This window comes from Cricetulus griseus, chromosome 3, assembly GCF_003668045.3.
Source record: "Cricetulus griseus strain 17A/GY chromosome 3, alternate assembly CriGri-PICRH-1.0, whole genome shotgun sequence".
In the NCBI taxonomy this organism is placed as follows: domain Eukaryota; kingdom Metazoa; phylum Chordata; class Mammalia; order Rodentia; family Cricetidae; genus Cricetulus; species Cricetulus griseus.
The window spans coordinates 282,440,177-282,461,253 of NC_048596.1; the positions used below are offsets into that span (position 1 = coordinate 282,440,177).

General features: G+C 41.0%; 1 protein-coding gene across 1 annotated transcript; it reads left to right on the forward strand.

Moving 5' to 3' along the window:
- Positions 1–684: 684 nt before the first annotated feature.
- LOC100759146 lies at positions 685–17,008 on the forward strand. Its single transcript, XM_035441740.1, is given in 4 exon segments — positions 685–2,277; positions 11,121–11,295; positions 14,455–16,326; positions 16,329–17,008. Coding segments are annotated over 4 exon segments (4,320 nt in total).
- Positions 17,009–21,077: the final 4,069 nt, after the last annotated feature.

The window sequence follows — 21,077 nt, forward strand, 5'->3', positions numbered from 1 at the left end:
AGACAGCATTGGCCAACAACTCAAAAGAGGGCTTTTCATGTCTGTTATTGGGGTTTTTGTTAGGTGGTGTTTGGCTCTTGGAGGGAACACCATCAGCACAGAAAAGTTCATTAAACTATACATGTGTATTTATATAATGAATTATGTGCATTATAAGGGTTTTAAGGTAAATAGTTAATAGTATGATTCCTTGTGGCTTTTCAGCTATCATTATTGTTATCTACCTTCTTCTTTCTTCTATATTTACCTCTCTTCCTTTCTCTAAAGAGCCTCCCATTTTCCCATTTTCCCTAGTGAGCTTCTTGATTTTAGTGATAGCTGGGTGACATCACTTTTGTTCATGTCTAATTTTTAATAATTTGTGTCTTCCCTCATTTGGTTAGTTTGAGTAATGGTTTGTCAATTTTACTTATCCTTTCTAATAGACAACTCTTTGTCTATTTTGTTAATTTTATCTCTGATAATTATTATGTTGTGTCATTCACTGCTTCAGAATTGGTTTATTCTTTCATTTCTATGACTTTGAAGCACATTGGTAGGTTGATTTGCCTTGCTTTTACTTATATAAGAATTTGTTGATTATGAACTTCTCTTATAGACTTTCTTTGAATTTTTTTTTTAAATCTAGTATTGTGAGTTGGTACTGAGACTGACAATATGTAACAGGAGGAGTAAAAAGTAACAATGCATCAAGACCTGAAGGCAAGTTCCTCTGGGGAGGAGGTCCTCACAGATCATTACATGATCCTCAATACTCTTGGTATAGGCAGCTTTGCTGAAGTGAAACTGGCCTGCCACCTCCGTACAGAGGTTCCGGTTGCTCTGAAGATTATGGATAAGGACAAAAAGAAAGATGCCTTGATCACAAATGAAGTAAATATCATGAAATTATTGAACCACCCTAATATAATTAAACTGTTCCATGTCATGGAAACTACCCAACATATCTTTATGGTTATGGAACTGGCCTCTGGAGGTGACCTGGCAGGCCATATAGTGGAGGTGGGATCCATGCAGGAAGAGGAGGCCCAACACATCTTCACACAGATGGTATGTGCAGTTAAATACTGCCATGAGAATAGCATTGCACACAGGGACATCAAACCAGATAACATACTGTTAGATGGCAAGGGAAGCATCAAGCTGTGTGATTTTGGTCTGGCTATCAAAGTAACTGCTGGGCAGAAATTGAAGATGTTCTGTGGTACCCTTCCATACTGTGCTCCAGAACTTTTCAATGGCCAAGAATATGACCCCAAGACACCTGATATCTGGAGCATGGGAGTGGTACTATATCTCATGGTGACAGGGTACCTCCCATTCAAAGCAACAACATATAAAGATATGAAGGTGGAGATGGAAGATCCACATTACTATATTCCACCAAAGCTTCCAGAACACATCATCAACCTCATTGTGAAGTTGTTCACTATTGACTCTGAGCAGAGGCCCAAGATACATGACATTATGAAACATCTGTGGCTCAAGGACAGTGAAGAACTTTTAAAACTATCATCTTCCCCAGAAATGCTCCCTAGCAAACCAAACATTAATATTGTGACAGCCATGTGGGTCATGGGCTACAGTCCCAAGGACATTAGAGACTCTTTACATGAAAAAAAATTTAACAACATCATGGCAACTTACTTAATATTAAAGCATCAGTCATTCTTGGGAAGAAACATACATCATCAAATTAAACCTGTGCAATTTAGTGTTGCCAGTACACCTTCATGTCTTCCAAGGGCCCACCTCCCCCTAAGACGCACAGGGAGTGAGCCTGCTCTTCCCACCTACACCTTTCTGACAAAACATCAGTTTCATGCCAATGACAAGATTGCAATGAAAAAGGGGAGCAGAAGGCTCAGCATGCCTGACATCTTGTGGTGTCAACAGAAGAAGACCCTCTTTCCCAAAGGAGCTCCTGAATGTGATCCTGTAGCTGCTCTTCTCATGAGAAGCAGTTTTCAGAAGAGACACATGACCTCCAAGGTTGTGGCCTTAGGCAGTACATCATCAGAAAATATTCTTTCTAGAAACCATATTGCCCAGATAGCAACACAGAGTGAAACCAATCTGAAGAACAGTTCATCTCCCCAGAATACATCATCTGTAATGAGCTCCAGGGAGACGGCTCAAGGTGTTACCACTACAGGCACTCATAACAAAGAAAGGAGTTCCTTCCTGTGTGAAACATCTGAGCCAAACTCCACCGGTGCCCAGCCCCAGAGTGTGATCACAGCCTCTTCCCACAACATAAGGGAGTACTGGAAGAGGGTAAAGAGGAGACTGGTGAATTGTTTCCAAAGCCTGTGTTGTTGCCTATGTCCCCAAAGAAGAAGTAATGTTTCCCAGAAGAAAGTGGCTCCAATAGAAGGGGACGGGAATGGAGTCACACAAAACCAGGTAGGTGGTGGGCAAAAATACACTTCTTTATTTTAATAATACACTTCTTTATTTTAATTAATGCATTTTTAATGTCCTTTGCAACTGACTTACAATAATTAAATACATTTATGGGATGTGCAACTTATACCCCAAATGGACAAACAACAGTTTCCTTATTATGTGGAACATGAGAAAGCTGACCTGGACATAGACAACAGAGAATGGTCACTGGTGGCTGCAGAGGCATTGCAAAAGGGTTGACTAAAGGAAACAAAGGTTCATATGGGAGGAAGCTATGACACAGCAAGGTTGTAAATTAATAATAAGTGCCATATAGTTCAGTTGCCAAGAAAGTTACTTCTATGTGTCTTTCTACATTTAAGTGATAAGACTTCATGGATACTGAGGTATGGAGTGGGAAATCAGCCTGGTGTGTATTGAGATATCTGCAACATGAATCAGGCAGGAAGTCCAGATTGACAATGTGCCTGCATACCCAGCACAGAGGCTCTTTCTAGCACAGAGATGAGGTATACAAACAGAGTTTTCTCCACCAGAAATCCCAGTCACCAGGAAATCTGACTCAGTGCTAGTCTTCCATTTTATCCTCTTCATAGTGGGGGCATGAGTAAAGGGATGCCCAAATCTGTCTGGGAGTTAGAATCTCTTTTAGCCCTGTCTTAGGTACTTTCTATTGCTTTAATAAGACATCACTATCAAGGCAACTTTTAAAAGAGTTTATAATGGGGGTTATAATTTCAGAGATCTAGAGTCCATGGTCATAATGGCAGGGGTCATGGAAGCAAGCAGGCAGGCATTGCCTTGGAGTAGTAGCTGAAAGCTCACATCTTGAAACATAAGCACAAGGCAGAAAGAGCTATCTGAGACTGGAGTGGACTTTTAAAAACTCAAAGCCTAACCCCAATGACACAACTTCTCTAACAAAGCCATACTCCTAATCCTTGCCAGAAAGTTCTACCAATGGGGGAACCAAGTACAGAAATATATGAGGCTTGGAGGTAATTATCCCCATCTAGCCTTCTAGGGGATAACCTCAAATGCTTGTGAGTATACTCCCCTGTCTTACTCTACTACATTTCCCTTCAGATATCTGAGCTAGGGCTTAAGGGGAAGAAAATCAGTTTCCCACAGGAGGAAAGAGCTCTTCTGTCACAGAGACTATCATAGCCTACCCACCTGTCCCAGGGCACATTAACCAGATTGAGAATGTAGTTCCCAAGTAGCTCATGCTCCAAGCTGATGCTCACCTTGGTGTCCACCTCTGCAGTGATTATACCCAAATCCACTTGGTGTAGGTTGTGAGTCCTCTGCACTATCTTTAGAAAACTTTTTCATCCCTTTAGAATTTCAGTTTCTTCCATGAAACTTGTCTGGCCAGGTGTAATAAATAACTGTGAATGAGGACTTCATGGGTGTGTGGCATAATAACTAGTTATGTACATGAGATTTTGGTATCAGGGATATGGGGTTGATTAACAAGGCCTGATATATATACAAGAACTGAAGCTTATACGTTTATATGTGCTGGATATGACTTTATCTGTTGCTAATCCAAATTGCTTTGCTGATTTCTTATGTCATGCTGGTAGCCTGTCTTCTAGTGACCCACATAAATTTCTAGGTATTGGGCCCCTCTGAGCATATATATATATATATATATATATATATATATATATATATATATTGTGTGTGTTGTGTGTGTGTGTGTGTGTGTGTGTGTGTGTGTGTGTGTGTGTTGTGTGTGTGTAAGATGGAAGGGGCAGCACAGCCTGATATCTTGCACTGTATGTATGGCATCAATGAGGATATTGTACAGTTATGTCTGATACTTAGAGGTTTATATGTGATGTCAAGGAATGTATATAGCATGGCCTGAAAACTAGTGATGCATTTGGGCAGTAATAGGGTGGGAGGGCATATCCAACGGGGCCTGATTAGTACATTATATGGGGAAGGAAATGATTCCAGCAAGACTTAACACAAAGTTTACGTGGTGGTGTCAAGGTGGGGGTGGACACTGTTTATCAAAGCCTTGTATCTAGCACTTCACGTATAATGAAGTGAGATTGTCCAGAGGGACCTGTAACATAGCAATGTACGTGGGATTTGGGGGGGGATTAATTATACATTGGGGCCTAATTCCTAGTAGTGTATGTCAGTGGACATGTGTTGTTTGGTAAGAGCTTATACCTCAGGGTATGTGTGATGTGGTGGGCCAAGGGATGTTCTGCAGGATCTGAACCTAGCATGCATGTGGGGCTTTGCCTGGGGGAAGAGTGCACACCAGAACATGATAACTAGTAGTGCATTTCTATTGGAGGCAGTGGCATGAGATTTTTCATTCAAGTCTGATAACTAGTGTTGTCGGTTGTACAGCAACTTTGGTGGGGTGCTCAGAGGGGCCCAATACCTAGAAATTTATGTGGGTCACTAGAAGACAGGCTACTAGCATGGCATAAGAAACCAGCAAAGCAATTTGGATCAGCAACAGATAAAGTCATATCCAGCACATATAAACATATAAGCTTCAGTTCTTGTTGTTCCCACCCCACATGCACTGGTAGGTATCCAGCCCTGATGGGTACCGGTTGCACATGTCATGTCAAAACCCTCAACCCAACCCACCCTATGCTTCTGCCCTATATACGATACTCTGTATCACACCCTGTTGGACATCAGACTCTCCTAGATACCATACTGACACCCACATACACAGCTAGAGTTTAGGGCTTAATGGACACTAGACACCAGACCAGTTTATACTCCTAAGGCACTAGTACTCCAATGTCACTGCTGCACAAACAATGTTAAGTAACTATGTGGATATTTTCCTCTTCCATAGATAAAGTGCTAGAGATCAGGCCCTATTGGATACTCTTTCCCCATCATTGCTACCCTATATACACTGCTAGTTTTCAGGTCATGCTGGTTACCCCTTATATAAATTTCTAGGTTCAAACCTTTCAGCCAGCCCCCTGAGCTGATAGCCCACATACAGTGTGTATTAGACCCTACCAGTCACCCTCACATCCCACTGCCAATCCATGTATATTGCTAATTATCAAACCCTGCTAGACACATTGTTCCTTGGCAGTGCCACATGCACTGCTAAGTATAAGGCCCTGTTAGACACCCATCCCCTATGATGCTCCACATACACTTCTGTATATTAGTTCCAGCTGGAAAACATTTCCCTTCCTGCATAGAGTGCTAGGATCAGGTATTCCTAGGCATTCCTCCTCCCATGGTTACAATCATACATTTCTAAAATGTTTATCAGGTGCTGCTGTGTACCTCCCAGTTCCTGCCACTTTTAAGTATCAGTCCCTGCTGGCAATCCATTCCCAGGCTTCCTCCACAAATATACTATTAGGTAGCAGAATTTATTAGGCATCCACTTCTGCCACCAATACGGATTCCTAGCAATATAGTGGAACAGTAGCAGTTGGGCAGTATCTGGGTGATATTTAACATTTAATATGGGGGAAAGGGACAGGCCCAGCAGGACCTGACATGCAGCAGTGTATGTGCCCTAGTGGCAGTGGGAAGTGGTTTATAGTAAGGCTAGACACCTAGCAATATATATTAGGAGGGTTGGGCATCTAGCATAATCTGATGCCTAAAAGTGTATGGTTCAGTAACATCAGGATTTTCCCTACAGATCCTGACACCTATAGTAGTCCATGTATATCAGCAGCATGATTCACCCTACAGGGACTGATACTTAGCAGTTGATGTTGGGTGGCAAGGTGGAGGTAGTCTAGCAAAGTGTGAACTTAGCCATGTGTGATAGTCAGAGGACAGAACAGAGTCTCTACCAGTACCACATACATAAAAATTAATGTCTGTTGTCAGCACTGGGGAATGGTGTCAATCAGGTATAGATACCTAGCATTGTATAAAGTGTGACATGAGTGTATAGCAAATCCTAATATGCAGAATTGTATGAGGAACTAAGGTACACAGTGAGGGTTGCCTGTAATGTAAGATTTCTTGGCCCGGCTAGGTCCCACTGACCTTCTCTGCCCCAAAGAAACACACAGATGCTATATTAACGGTCTCTTTTTTTATCTGTGTCTCCACCACACCCATGTACTTGCTACTGAGGAGGTATACAAGTGTCTTTGACTTGCTATCTGAAAGAAGAGAAGCAGTGATTACTAGATCCATGAAACCAGCACACTCACTAGCTGCCTGTGTGTATATTACTTACCCTACTTAAGGGGAAAGATGAACCCACTAGCAGCTGCAGAGTCTTTGGACTTGTGTATACATTGCTCTAGCATAGCCCATAGATGTTCACCTCACAGTGGAGGAAAATGAGTCTCAAGGTTGATAGCTTCCTCTTTGGGTCAGAACAAATTTGGTCAGGGAAACCTGTAAATTCTAAGCCAGGTCTTTTAGTTCTTGTCACAATGCTATAGTGACAACAGGCTGAGTTTCTTAGAATTCAGAGGTCATTCCAAAGCTCTAAGTTGCTATCTTTTCTATACTTTGCTCTGAAAGTTCTTTTGGACTACATGTTCTGCATGGAAGCTTACTTTTAGAATGTCTTCACCTTGTATGGTCAGAATTGAGATGCAATGTGAGAAGACAGAGTGCACATGTCCAGGCATTGTTATTGGGGTACTCCTGGCCATCTTCTCTTGGGAACTTCTGTCAGGACAGCAGCAAGATCATCCAGGCCCAGCATACCCTGCAGATGGAGGCCTATATGAGATGCCTTCTGTAGCTATAATGGTAGTTTATAAGAGAATGTAATGGAATGCTGAAGTCTTTAATCTATGTGGGGGAAAGCCCAAATAAATACATATGAGACTTGGAGGAATAAAGGGATATTTGTTACCTGATGCATTTAAGGAGTGCATGGGTGTTATTTCTAAAGCAATGCTCTCCTAGAAGAAAGAAAACATGGGAATTTTATTTTGGGAGCTCATACATATTCATAAAAGTGTGGATTCATTTCTGAACATGCTTAACAATGGAGTACACTGTACTCTTGAGCATGTTCAGTAAAGTAGTACACTACAACTACCAGGGCCTGGTTCACAGTGCCATGGTTGCTCAGGCAAATGCAGTAGCCTGGGCAGGGCAGCATGGGCAATCTTTATATAAAGCACAGTGATCATAAACTGGCTCAGACCAGGTTATAAAATGAAACACACAAGCCCATCAAAACTGTGAGGAGAGATGTATACCAGGTATTTCTTTGTAGGAGAAGACAGCATGAATACATAGTCTGTGCTTCATACAGATTCAGAAAGCCAGGCTGCTGAAGAGTTCACACTGCTCACACACCAGGAGAGCAGACACAATGGCAGTTTTGGAATCAGTATCTGAGATTTTCACCCTTTCACCTTCAGTGCCTAGCTACATTACCTTGAGTCAGAGATAACCCTTATTCAAGCATCTGGGAATTGTGGTTTTCAAGCTGCTTTGGATGAGAGGTGTAGAAATGCAAGAGGGCTGGAACTGTGCCTTGTGTGTTGGGGAGGAGGAGATGTCAGTGATAGTGTTAGAAATGTTCTCTCTCCTACACCATTGCTAAATCATTACAATATGGGCTTCTTGAATCCCATTGAGAAGCTGGGCAGAGCTATCTTTGATATCTCCAGGGAGCACAGATTACTTAAGTACTGCCATTCCCTTGAGAGCTGTGTGTGGGCTTGAACCTCCCCACCATGATCTGAGCCCAGTGGAATGAAAAAGAAAAATGCACAGACAAGAGAAGAGTGGGCCCATTTTTAGAGGTACCAGTGATCTGGGTCTTAAAGGATAAGTGACGATTATAGGAAAAATTGAATCAAGGAAAAGAAAGAAATGAGTTATGGCCCATTTTTATCATTTTGGCCAAGTAGAAGATACACTTGCAGCAACTCTGAGCCATATTGTATAGCCAAAGATATTGAGTGAAGTGAGGTCAGATCTTCAAGTGCATCTGGGCTCCTTTTCCTCTAGACACTGCACTATCAGCCACATTCTAAATTTAGAAGTGAGAAAGTTCCTGCTTTCTGCCTACTCTAGAAAGCTTCAAACAGAAATACAAATATCTAACCTAGAAAAGACCAGTATTACAGTGATGGTGTACCCTAGCCAAGGATACACAATATAAAGGGGAACAGTGATAGGGATTGTCTCTGTAGACATCCTAGGAGATACACCAGAATTTGTTAATCTACTCAGCTCCTCCTACATAAACAAATGGTTTCACTGCCTTTTTGTAATAATAAACTAACAAGCTTATGTTGTTACATGGTAAATGTGAGGAGTCATGAGCCATTTGGTCAGACCAGACGTGCCAATAGTAGGCTCATGATGGGGAATGTACTACTGTGTATGTTTATCTTATTGATTGTTAAATAAAATACTGTTTGGCCAATGAGACAGCAAGTTAGACAGAACTAGGAGTCAAAGAGGATTCTGGGAAATGTAGTAGAGAAGTGCTGATCCAGGCAGGAAGTGACATAGCAAGGAGACTCATATTTAAGTGAAGGAGAAACATGAAGGGTTCCTTTTTCCCGTTCGCCTCCTCCAGTGGCAGGATGTGAGCCACCAGCAAGGAGGGATCCCAATAAGGCATCCGATAAGATAAGTCTTATAAAATATATAGATTTATGATAATTGAGACTGAGCTAACAGATGAGGAATCCTAGTCATTGGCCAAGCAGCTTTGAACCTAATACAAGTTTCTGTGTATTTATTTGGGCCTACTCGGGCAGGTGGCTAGTGTAAAGCTCACACGTGGCAGTGGGGCTCAGCGGCTTTTGGCGGAAAGATTTATCGTAACAGGCTCAGGGTGCAGGGGACATTTATGATTAGACAACTTACTTTGCTTCTTCTATCTTTGTATGTTTGACTTTTTATAAGTAGCCCTATAGTCTTAATTTATTATTAGAAAAAAGCAGAGAATCTATCCAGTTGGGGGCTCATCTTGGTCATCAGTGAAGAGTAGAAGGTCAAATCTTGCCCACCACGATACCTGTGGAGCACATCACAAATAGTTGCTTTACAGAGCTAGTGTGATTTCAGAATTCTTGGCAACTTGAAGCTTCCCAGGATAACAGGCTATTGTACAAATGAGCTGAAGTTTCTGTAGCACATTTAAGTTAGTGTTTGGGGTTCACAGCCCACCAACATTCTATAATACACTTAGGCATCAGGGTACTTTTAGATGTGTCTCATTTCCAGATTAGGAGCTGAGTCAGTAAAGTTCTGTGATCAACATAAGGTCACAAAGGAAGGACAAAGCTGGGCTGGGCAGGAGTTGGAGATTTCTAGAACAAGCCAATCTTCCACAGTTCTGAAATCTACCCTCATTGGCGACCCAAGTCAGCCATAAGATACTGCCACTGCTATGAATACATATAGATCCACAAATTCCAATTATCATCTTTCACCCTCAAATGAAACTCCAGGAAACTGGAATGCAAGCCAGAAGAATTTGGGCCAGTTTCCTCAGCACTTCAGGGCCCAGACTTCCAGGAGAAAGATCCTGTAATAGGTGAGGTAGCCCATTCACAAAATTAATTGTGAAAAGCCCTTTCCTGGTCCCTTGCTGTATATATCATTAGAAAAGTGGCTATACTTTCTATAAAACCTGCCTAATCTCTTTAGAAACCAAGGAAATGTTTATTTTCCCAGATGTTTACTCCTACTGCAAGAATAGGGTATGAAGAAGCCAGGTGATACTTGAGAATTTGACTTCCTTATTAAATTGTGGTTTGAATATCATTTCCTGTTATTGTATCATTTGCCACCGTGGTTAGAGTAGGAAGAAAATGCTTTCATTATACATGCAATTAATTCTCCACATATGACAAGGTGCAGAATAGATAGATCTCATATCATCTGTCATGTTCAAAACCATGAAGTATATTTCATAACCCTTCATTTTGTTCTCAAAGTTTAATGCAAAAGCTATCCAGAATTGACCTTTTTACGTCCTAAGTCCTTGTGTTCCTCAGTCTACTAGTGTCTGACTTTCATCCTCTTCACTCCACCAAGCCTCCTCTGGCCAAGACCACCAATCTACTTAACCCTAAAGCATCATCTTGTTTTCATGGACTGGACTTCTAGGCTGTATCTTATATTTTCATTGATAATCCTACTTTGCCACTTAGCTTTCAAAATGTGACTTTACCATTGCTGTTGTAGACAGACCTTACTCTGCTCACTCCTTGAATGTGACATTTCCTTGTCATATTGAATCTTGGGTTAAAAAGGCAGGTTTCACCTTGTGTGTAATGAATACCAGTAAAGATCTGAGAATTGGGGAGAGCAGAAGGTTTAACATTGATTTTGTGTTCACTCTTGTTTGAAGTATATTTTTTCATGAACAAGAAAGAGCTGTACATCAAAATCTGAGGATGCCTGGAGAGTAAAACCTTACGTAGAACATGGCCAGAACCAGGGGCCTAAGCTTCACCCAGCTGAAGGAAGAAAGTTGACTTCCTCTGTTAACACTGGAGCCCAGTTTCATAGTCTCAGAAACTACACAGGGATGGAAACTCAAGCTTCCCTGTTTCCAGATCACTTATGAAGAGGTCTCACTGAAAGCATATCCACTGGTGACCAAGCATTGAGGGCTCTTCCTTCAATGGTAGGCTCCTTAAGAGCTCCCAGAACTTGGGGTTATCTAACTGTGGTTAAATAAATGAGTGAGAGTGGTGGCTGTCACTTCCACTAATACTCCTCTGAATTGCTAAAAGCAGATTGGAATAGAGGCCTGTATGTTAAATATTGACAATGCAGAGTCATTGGGTATGCTGAAGGAGTATTTAGTGGGTGGAGAAGAGCATTCTGAATCCAATCTAGGTACAACACTGAGTATATTCGTAATTGGAGAAGTGATTTTCATTCTCCGGGAAGAACCTTTGTTAGCAAAAGGTATGTCTATGTTTTCCTACTTTGGCTCCACTGAGGACAAGTATTACAGTATGACATAAAATATTAAGTGAATTTTTTACACATTTCCCATGAAAAGTGGCATATAGAGTGTGGGCATTTTCATTGCTCTGTAAGAACTTATGTAACTTTTGGGCCCTTTTTCTTCCATACAAATTTGGGGGTCCTCTGTCAAGCACATTGAGATAATTTGTTGTTTTTTGTGATGTACTCATTAATATTCTTAGAATTTTACTTATGGTGATCCTTCTCTTGTGCTAACATGTTAAATATTTACAGTCATTAAGGTCTTAATTTGTGTCCTTTAACTGTTAATTTTCTTATTATATATCTTGAATTCTTTTAGTTTAATTCTAAGGGTTTTGTCTATAGTCACCTTTCAGTTCACCACAAGCTTGATATCTGTTGGTGTCTGAATCTGTCCCAGGATACTTAATGAGAACTGAGAGCAGATACCAAAGTGGTTTACTCTTCACACTTCATTTAATGTGATAAAATTAAGAATTCTCACTTCATAAGGCTAAGATGCAAACATCAACCATTATTTTGAACTGCTGTGGAACAATCTTTGTGTACTGTAAATATGTGTTATTCTCATTGATTATTAGAGATCTGATTGGCCTATAGCTGGGCAGGAAGAGATTTGTTGGATTGCTAGGCTAGGAGGATACTGGGAAGAAGAAAGAGAAGTCTGAGGAGTCACAAAGAGATACAGAGAGAAACAAGATGAACATGCTGTGTTGCAAGAAGGTACCTCCATGTGGAGGAGGGTAGATAAGAAATACAGGTTAATTTAAGCTGTAAGAGCTAGTTAGTAACAAACCAAAGCTGTCAACCAAACATTCATAATTAATATTAAGTCCCTGTGTGGTTATTTGGGAACTGGCTAGTGGAACAGAAAAATCCACCTCCCATACTGAATGTTTAAGAGAAGCAGAGGGAAACAGGTTTATTAAGAGCTCACTTTGTACCTGACAATACATTGGAAACTTATATGTAAACTTATCATTAGATTCTGTCAAAATATTCAAGGGTTGTTTTTCATATCTTATTTTTTTAGAAGAAAATATATTCAAAGACATTAAGTCACTTGATGGGAGCATCTAACTGTGGAGTCAGTATTCAAACCTAGGACTGCTTTACTGATTCTGTATTTTATTATACTCTGCTTCAAAAGAATAAAATTTTCAGAGCAAAGAAAGCATGGATTTCTTTAAACTCAAAAATAGAAGATAGTCATTTTAATATCACTAAATAACTCTGAAGAGCTATACAAGTGCTGCCTACTGGCCAACGGCTTTTACTTTTATTTGGTACTGAAAAGGATAGTTTGATTTACCATATATTAGATTCCTGAAAATTCTAGGCCATTCTACAGCTCCTTTTGGTCAGTTTAGAAGGAATCCCAGTCCCCAAGGTTTGATCAAATTCAAGAGCCAATCAGATACCTTATCTTCATCTGGCTTCCAGGTCATTTCTAGTAGGCCTGACCTGTCAAGACTGGCCTGTTAGGTTGGTTAGCCAGAATCCTCTGCTATTTCTTCTTAATTATTTCCCATTCTTTGACTTTTCCCTGTTCTTTGTCTTTAAATTCCCAAATCATTTAATCCCTGCAAAATCTCTTTCCAGTGGTCCTTATAACTTCTGTGATATTCACACATAGTCATCCTTACTGCATGTTTAACAAGTATTATCAAATAATTTTGCATTACATTAGCAAAAGCCAGGGACACCAATGGGAAGATAGAGTTGAGAGAGTTTGTGGAATTCCCTAATGTTACAGAACCAGTGTTCAGTCTATATGTGATGCACCTACTTCCATGCAGGTAATATTACTACTACTACTACCAATAATAGCAATAATTTATTCTTCTTTCATCTTGTGATCTATATGAAAACATTTTTGTTTCATGTCATCCTTATCTTGATGAAAATATTATAGTTAATTTGTTAATTTCTTTTAGAATATAGTATATAGCATATCAGATTCTGCTACAGCTCCAAATATATGGCTTAGTTTAAGACCTCCACCCAAAAATCCCAGAAAAATGGACTTATTCAAGAATGAGAAATGAAAAAAAAATAGCAGGTAGGTTTCAATGGATGTAGGCACAATGCCAATAAACTGGACTGAGCTGGTTCTTGTATCAAGATTGATTCTTGGCATAATACATTCTCAAACCATTCAGGAAGAAGTTAAGAGCATGAAGTGGGTGCCAGCCTAATGCTTAGATTGAAGATAGCATATCCTTTGGAGGTGTCATCTATGATTGAAAATTCCTTCTAATTCCCCTATCAGTAGCTTGATAGTTTCCCTACAGAAAGTGCCCTTCTCAGCATGGAACCATTTACCTTGATATATTGTTTAGGATACTTGCTCCACTGTGTTTATTTAAGAATGTTTTTCAAATATTAGTGGTTTACTTCTAGACTTCCGTCTATATTATACTTTACCTGAGTTAAAAAAAAAAGAAATGGCAATTTTCCAATTTTAAGACATCATAAATGTTCAGCCATTGAATAATATCAGTAACAAAAAGAAAAGATGTGTAGTCCCAACCAACACAAAAATACTGTGATGAGCTGTGATGGGGCTGGAGAGAACACTCATCAGGTAAAAATACTTACTGCATAAGCATGAGGACCTGAGTTCAAACCCCCAGCATCCACATAAAAAGCTGTGTGTGTTTGCACACATACCTGCAACCCTAACACTGTAGGTGACAGAGATAGGTGGATCATTTGGATTAATTGGCTGCCATCTTAGAACTAGGTTCAATGAGAAACTCTATATTAAAGTAATAAGAGTGATAAAGCAATATGCCCAACTTCAATTTATAGGCATGTGCACATAAATGCACATACCACACACACACACACACACACACACACACACACACACACACACACACACATGCACACACGCACACATGCACACACGCACACACGCACAGAGACAGAGAGAGAGAGAGAGACAGAGAAAGAGAGAGAAAGAGAGAGAGAGAGATGGAGAGAGAGGAGATTGAATTTTCATGGGTCATCACTCCCCCAAATATTGTCAATGAATATTTTTAGATTGTGGTGGAATACAAAGAAATTTAAATTTACCATTCAACTCTAAGTTCACAATTCAGTATTAAGTTTATTCCCATCTCTCCTGTGATGTGTGTAATGGAGCAACTGCTAATATCAGTCACCTGCTTTCTCAGGCTACCCTTGAAGATGGTTCTGCCTCTGTGTCCAGTATGGATTACATCACAGTTTCTGTGACTCTGTCTTTTTCCCTCTCAGAAAATCCTCTGGGAAATCCAACTCCAGACCTTCCACATGAGCCTTCTCTACAGTCTTCCTCTATTATCTCACCTCACCAGGGTACCCACTTAGAAGACACACTTTCTGCCTCACTTCTGGATGACTCTGTGCTATCAAAATCTATTCCTCCTGTGAATTCTAAATTCTCTCTGGACCCTGATTCTCTCCATCTATGCACCACTTTCCCTCTTCCACAACAACATGCCCCTCAAGAAACAGAACTGCTGCTTCTCCAACCAGTAACTGCTCTGTCTCTGGTGGGCAGCCCTAGGGAGCTGTTCACCATCCCATCAAACAAAAGCATTTGCAGTTCAAGGCATGCAATGTCAAAATTTATTCAGCAGCAGACAGATACTTGCGACTCATTTCGGTTGGAGCCAGCACATTTGGCTAGCCAAGAGCTTCTTGACCTCCATTCTTCTGGTTCCTACTTACAGAGAAACATCACAACCTGTCTTACATTACCTGGAAACCTTCCCTTTCCCAGCCCTGATGCCATGGTACTACTTGAGAAACAAGTTGGAAAGATGGCTGATTCATTTAAAACTTGGGGGAAGACCCCAGAGTCTGATCAGCACAACTTGACAGTTTCCCATTCTTTGGGCAGCTGCAAAGGTAAACCAGAGAGACTTCATATACACCAACAGTCTCATCATCTCAGGACCTCTGAAGACCAGTTAGAGCCTAATCACATCCAGTTCTTCTGGGGCCTCCCTTCTTTACACAGCGAGTCCATGAATTCTATTGCTACTGTGTGGGTTGACAGTTCCCTGATCTCTGGATGCTTCAACAGATTCTCAGATTCCCCAGTTCTTACTAATCACATACCTTTGTCCTTGCCTGAGAGTCAACCACAGAACTTGCCCCAAATTCTGTCCTTATCTCAGTCCCAACCTGTCCCTCCAGCCAAGCCCCAGCTTCAACACCCAATTCCAGTTCTGTCACCTTTTTCTCTATCCCAGATTAGAATCTGTGGGGGTGTATTTTCACAGACCCAGGATAAGGTACAGCCACTTGAGTCATCTGAAATCCACTGCCTGAATTACAACATCTTGAAAAAGGAGCTTGAGAGAGTGTGGGGTTTACCCACTGTGGTCAAAAAATCGCAGGAAGAATTTTTTCCTCCACCTCCCAAGCCCTCATTAGTCAAGCAGTCTTTCAAGACCCATGTTCTCAAGTCCATCTCTCTTGGAAATTTCCTCCTCACCAGTGACCTCCGGAAGAAGCTTGAGAACCACCTTCGAAAGAGGCTCATCCTACAACACTGGGGCCTGTCAAAGAGGATCTATAAGTCTCTACCATGGGTGAATCCTCTGGCAGAACTTCCAGAAACATCCTCATCTACAATCAACTATGAGCTTTCTTGGCTATCTTTCTTTAAGCAACAGGGAAGCAAAGACCTACACAACAGTGTATTGAACAAACCTGGAAGCTTCCCAGCAAGACAGTCAGCAGAAAAACTGTTCAAGGCCAGGGCGCATAGCACAGAGACTATTAAAAAACACCAGCTTTGGAGTAACACCAAGGGCACTCTAGATAATGGCCTGCAATCTAACTGTGAGGCAATCCTACACCACCACCCAGGCAGTCTGTCAGGCAAACCGTCAGGGACCTCACAGGTGAGCCAACATCGGGAAAATCTTGAAACTGCCCTGCAAAAGCATTTGGCCAGGCAGCTCAATGAAACAAATGAGGGACAGATATTGGCACTGTGTCTAGATCAGGGTATCATCCTCTCCCTTTTACTTCACAAGTGGGTAAGGAAGAGCATGAGGCTCAGAGACAGTCATCTTCTGATAAGAAGGATGGACATGTCGAGAGCAAGTATATAATGACCAAGTCTGTGCTGCAACAGACATCCATTATCTTAGACAACAGAAGCCTAAAAGAGTCAGAGAGCAATAAACACAGCCCAGATGTGCCCAGAATAGCCAACGAGGCTAGCCCTGTGCCATTGGGTAAGAGACTGTATTCCAGCAAAACAGTCCAGGGGCCTCAAGGAACAAAGGTGAATGTCAAAAGCATATTTTTATCCAACAAGGTCAGTAACATGGTCAAAGGAGGGCAGCTCAGTGGTCTTCAACCACAACATACCAAGATCTTGAACACCACCCAGTGCAAGAGTACCCAATGGGCAAATGGAAATACAACAAAAGTACAAAGTACTCTGGTAGCTGGAAGGGCCCTGAAGGAAACATCAGGTCCCCATGAAAGTCATGTATCTGACTGTAATAGTTGGGAATGGAGGGAAGAGAAATTCACATCAGAAAGTAGACTGCCCAATCAAGTTCTTGGGACCCCAAATGACAAACTCCCTGCCTCAGATGAATTCACTTATAAACCTTACTTGTGCATGACCATAGCCCTTCTAGTGGACTTATGAATGCTGCTCAGGTGCAGCAGATTCTCTTCTCCACAACTGGCCTTAGTGTGGAACAGCAACATGAGCCCTGGATGCATTCATATGTCTTAGACAAGTGCCAGAACAAGGACTTCCCTCCATCTGCCAAGAAGGCATACCCTCTGGCCTGCAAAACAGGAGAGCTTGGTGCAGGTGATACTTTCATTGACCAAAAGAAATGAATGGGAGACAGGCCCGTACAGTTCCAGAAATGTGTGGCTTTACAGAAGAAGCTACTGTGTCAGAGGCAGTGCCCACCCATACCCCACAGTAGCCAGAGCCTCACCAATCTCTTACCTGTAGGTGTCACTTTGGTCAGATACCTTCAATTGCTCCCTTTGGTTGTAAGCTCTTTGTCAGGATGTTCATCTCAATTTTACAAGCAGAAAAATGATTTTCCTGAATTTCTTTGAGAAAAAAAATTCCCCTCCTCGGTATCCCATACTTCACTGACAATACTGTTGCCCTCATTGAATGTTATGCTTTCTCCATGTAGCATGGCTATCTGGTAGCATAGGGCTTGAGCTCAGGAAAAGGGAAAAGTCAGTTTTACTCTCGCTTGCTTCCTCTTTGGGCTTCTGAAATATGACTTGATTCTCTGAGGCTGTTTTTGAAGAATGGGTTGGATATGTTCCTAAGAAGACTTCTCATAGAACTCGAAGAAACCATTCTGAGCAGGTAAACCAATTACAAAAAGACAAACATGATATGTACTCACTCATATGTGGATTTTAGACATAGAGTAAGGGATTACCAGACTACAATCCACAATGCCAGAGAAACTGGTAAACAAGGAAGACCCTAAAAGAGACAAACTTTGTCCCCTGGAGAGGGGAAAGGGTCACGATCCCCTGAGCAAATTGAGAGCATGGGAAGAGGGGGAGGGAGCTACGAGAATGAGAAGGGAAGAAGAGGAAGGATGCAGAGGTCATGAGGGAGCAGAAAGGTTGAATCAGGTGTAGATTAGAAGAAAGGATATGTGATAGGTAGGGTTTTAGTTGGGGGGTGGTAGGGGAGGAAGGGAGGGAGAAGGGAACTAGGATTGTCATGTAATCCAATCTTGTTTGTAATTCAAATAAAAAATGATTTAAAAAATAAAAAAGAAGACTTCCACTCTAGGGTGATTGGGGAAGAGATCTGATTCCTATCTCTTAGATTAACTTTATTGCCAATATATGGCATCCCACACCTTCTCCCTCATTGATTTCCATATCCTTGAGATCAGATGTCTCTATACTAGGTCATGTCACCTACAATGGACAAGTAAATTTGTGAGATTTTAGGATGGTTTTGTCATTTTTATTGTTTAGAATTTCATAGCATGCACTTTGATTATTTTCACCCCCATTCCCTTCTTATATCTCTTACAGCTTTGAGGTGAAGAAGCCATGAGGCCATAACAGCATGGCTTCTTAACTCTGGCCCAGTAGGAGACAACTAAAAGGAGAGTGACTTTATTTATTCAGGTTTGGGATATGATCTTTTTAGCATGATCAGTATCTTAAAGAGGCAGGCCCTTTATCTAATAGCTATTAGAATGCTTGCCCTATGAACCAACAAAAAGTCCAACAATTATAAAGCCAAAACAGTAATGAGATTTTTTTTTGCCTTGCTGCCTAATTAGCTTGTTTATATAGCTTAAAGCTTCTTATTTTGAAAGTTCTTTTGTTATAACCAAAACCTGAAAATCATATTAAATGAAATTATATAAAATATCATATTGTTCATCTTTTCTTTATTTTTCCAGCTGGTCTGTTTACTTAACTGTTTTGACCCTGCTTCATAGGGACATTGCCTATATCTTTTAGGCTACATAAATTGCAAATATCAACTTTACTTATTTCATTCATGATTTATCTCATATTTAAATAGGTTTTGATGTTTTTAGAAAACAACCACACATGTATGTATCTCCTAAGCTACAGTGTTAGACTGCCCTCACATGATTCTAAGGGCTATCTTTCCCTTTACCTCAAGAGTTTCATTCCCTAACTAGAAAGATAAAGTACCCAGTCCTTCAGAAAGTATATGTCCTTCATTCCTGAAGACATAAGAGTCAGTGAAATGTTTCAGGGATGAATTATAAGTGACTAAGACAGGTAGGCATTCTTGGGAATAGACTCATATAAATGAGTCTATTTATCTTATTTTCAGCTAAAGATATCTTATTTTCAGCTAAAATTTTATGGTGCAGACTTAACATACCCAGAGGAATTTCTGTTTACCACTTTGATCATTTATGTGTTCTGAAATTTTGAGCTAACTATGCCGCCATAAATGTATCTACAATACATTTGGCCTAGTACATATAGCCACCCATAATAAAATCCCTATGCTTCCTTTGTTTAGGGGAAAATATTTTTGGAAATTATTTACATGCTGTACTCACTTGCTGCAGACAATTTGGTTCTACTCTGATATCATAGCTGTGCCCAATTTGGCTTTGTATTCACCAAGTTGCGAACTCAGTTGCATTTGGTTACATTTCCTTCGCCAACTGTTCCAGACTGTAAAGCAAAGCCTCTCACTGAAACCAGCTCATTTCTTTTTACTCCAAAGCATGACTGGGCCTTACTTTGGCAATATGAACAGTAACCATAGTATCAACATGGAGGGAAGAACAACTCTTTTTTTAAATTTTTATTTTATTTTATTAGTTCAAATTAGGAACAAGCTTGCTTCAGATGTCAATCCCTTCTCCCTCTCCCTCCCCTCCCCCCAACATCCCACCTGCCTCTAGTCATCCCTCCCACTCCCCAGGCAGGGTAAGGCCCTCAAAAGGGGCTCCCCAAAGTCCACCACATCATCCTGGGTCAGGCCTAGGCCCTTCCTCATGTGGGAAGGGCAACTCTTATATATTTCTGGTCCTCCTTTCTGGTGATACCCTTGTATCTGGCAAGCCCAACCTCAGAATCACTGGTCCCATACCATAATAGCTCCCCAAGTGGATGTCTGATGCTCATTCTCAGTCTATGCCATATTAAGACTTACCAGAAATCTGAGGTTTTGGCAGCAGTCATGTAGGCATGGTCTGTGACAAGGGAAGGTGTTCAAGCCCTTTCAAGAGGCCTCTGGGTTTTGATTCCAGTTCCACTCTATTCAGTGCTAATAGAGCTCAGTTTATCTTCACAAGGATATGAATAGTGAGTGAGTACTTCAGATGGTATCAAGTAATAGATAAATTAGGTTTTGTTGTGTTCTTTAGTAGGCTAGTTATAGGTTGAGATCCATGGTTTAGACTGTAAGAACATTGTGGTGGTTTGAATAAGAATGATCCCCATAGGCTTACATATTAGAATGTTTAGTCACCAGGAGTGGAACTCTGAAAGGATTAGAATGATTAGGACATGTGGCTTTTTTGGAAGAAGTATTTCACAAGGGTTTGGCTTTGAGGTTTTAAAGGCCCATGCCAGGCCCAATGACACTTGGGTTTCTAGAGCTTGGCTAGTCTTTGAGGGGCTGTCATGGTAACTGTAGGGCCAGTGAAGGAACTCATAATCCATACTGAGCTACTCAAGAGCTTCCCTTGCTGAAGAATATGTATGAACCACTCCACTAGCAGGCTAACTCCTCCCCAGAATCTAGAGCCCTCAAGAAGAGCTTGTTAACTGGAATCTCAGAGTCCTAATGAATTTTGCTGCAAGATCCTATGACCCAGCTTGTCTCTAAGGGGAGTGTTTTGAGTTCTTAATTCCATAGACATTGAAGCAGCAAGGTTCAATATGACAGATGTAGTCAGCTGTAGAGGTACCTCAGAAGTAGAGTTGTAGACAGATTCAGGGTCTACTCCCCCCCAAAGCCTCTTGCAAAAATGAACTAAGAAGATGCTTTTGTGTGTTGGGGGGGATAAGGCATGTTTTTATGCATCTCAGGCTCATTTAAAACTTATTATATAGCTGAAAATGGTCTTGAACATCCAATCTCCTTGCTTCTACCTCCTAAGTCCTGGAATAACAGGTATTTGTCATCATACCTTGTTTATGCAGGGATCAAACTTGGGCTCTTTTATGGTAGACAAGCACTCTATAGACCATCTCCTGGGGCTGAAGAT